The following is a 1,657-nucleotide window of genomic DNA, read 5'->3' as shown; positions in this document are numbered from 1 at the left end:
CGTTGACACTTACAAACGTTCAAAACATTTCCATAAACTTCTTTGATATTCTTTGTGGCTCAAGATCCATTGTTTTCCTTCTTGTATTCAAACAGCATTACATGCCAAATGTTTGTCTCATGGTGTGCCATCACTATCAAGGATTAGAGTATACTGAACTTTACACATTATATAGGCTACACTAATGTGATGTTTAGGCAGTTTGTTTAACTATTATGCATGGTGTAAATTTTTGGGGGGAGGGGGTTAATGAAAGTGTTCCAAAATGCAACATTAATTTCTTGAAGACCTAATATAATGATTTTGAATATAACTCTCTCAAAAGTCATGACATGTGCACTTTGACCTACCCATACCAAGAGCTACGATATCAGCTGCTTGAAAGTTCTGGTGATAAAATTCTGTATGATATGCAATAAGCAGTATATATATATATATATATTGATATTGTCTTTAATCATCACTAATTACTTTAATAGATGTGCCAGTGTAAGAACACAGTATCCACAAAACTGTTTGTAAACTCCATAACATTTATTTATACCCCATATTTATTATTTTTGAACTGTTTACTAACAATCTACATAACAAAATAGTCTCGTACACATATTCTTTAAAAACTTGGACTATTGTATCTTACTTGAAACTGAGCTATAGTCATTTCAACACATCTTGTGGTGTTAACTCCACCTGGCTGACATGTCTGAAACTTCAAAACAACATATGGAGAACTGACTTTGTGACAGACATCTGAGCTGACAGAAAACCCCACTTTCCACTTAACATCCAGTAGCTATATCAAAAAACAAACACAAACTCTAAAAAGCAATAATAACAGGAAAATACTATGTTTGGATAACATATCAACAAATTTAAGGTACAAATTTATTAATTCTTGATATACTAAGTAGGTCTAAAACAAAAGCTATCTAAACAGCTAACATCTCAAAAACAACTACTGAATATATATAAAGATAACATATGTTATTGTAAAAAACAGTAACTGGCTTTTTAATTTTAGTAAAAAAATCTGTTTCAACAAATAGTTCACTCTCAAAACTTGAAGATCTACATTTTCCTTAACAGCAAGAATACTGGAACATCTAACCAAGGCAATGAAATATTGAAACTTCCTTTTAAGTAACTGTGAAGCTCAGTCTAGAGAAACAAACACCTACAAGGAACTTAAATCATAAGCTAAATGCTAATAATAGCCGTGAAACGGAAAATATGTGAATGAACATGAACAATCTAGTAAAATTCAGTTATTAATGCAAAACTTCATAGTCAAATGTAGAGCACAATATTGTAATCCTTCTTTTCCTTCAGTAAAACATGGGTAAACTGCAGCTAGAAAAGGATCCATGCATATAAAAAACTATCATGCTAATCATGTTAATTTTAAACATTATTATTTGAAAAAAAACTGTTAAACAAAAAATATATGCAAGTTCATTAAAGTATCTATTTTGAAATATATCATTTAAACATATTTTACATTTTTTCTAACATGTTTACATATGTTGAAGCTGTATTATACATTAAACAAATCATTAAAAACCGTATAACTCGAGCCCTTTCGAAAGCACTCGGGTTATAGGGTTTTTATTCATTTCTATCAAGACTTCTTGAACTGTTTCTAACATCATGAATAAAT

At 30.1% G+C, this 1,657-nt stretch overlaps 1 protein-coding gene across 1 annotated transcript in view; it reads right to left on the bottom strand.

The window, feature by feature from the left end:
* The window catches only part of LOC106473090 (COMM domain-containing protein 6-like), a 37,476-nt gene that overhangs the window by 2,102 nt on the left and 33,717 nt on the right, over positions 1-1,657 (bottom strand). Inside the window, exon 6 of the mRNA XM_013933770.2 lies at positions 641-793. Coding sequence (XP_013789224.1) covers positions 641-793 — 153 coding nt within the window. The remainder of the gene's footprint in view (positions 1-640; positions 794-1,657) is intronic.

The sequence above is a fragment of the Limulus polyphemus genome, unplaced genomic scaffold, assembly GCF_000517525.1.
Source record: "Limulus polyphemus unplaced genomic scaffold, Limulus_polyphemus-2.1.2 Scaffold5873, whole genome shotgun sequence".
NCBI lineage: Eukaryota > Metazoa > Arthropoda > Merostomata > Xiphosura > Limulidae > Limulus > Limulus polyphemus.
Note: the sequence above shows the minus strand (reverse complement) of the source record. Positions and strands in the feature narration are given on the sequence as shown.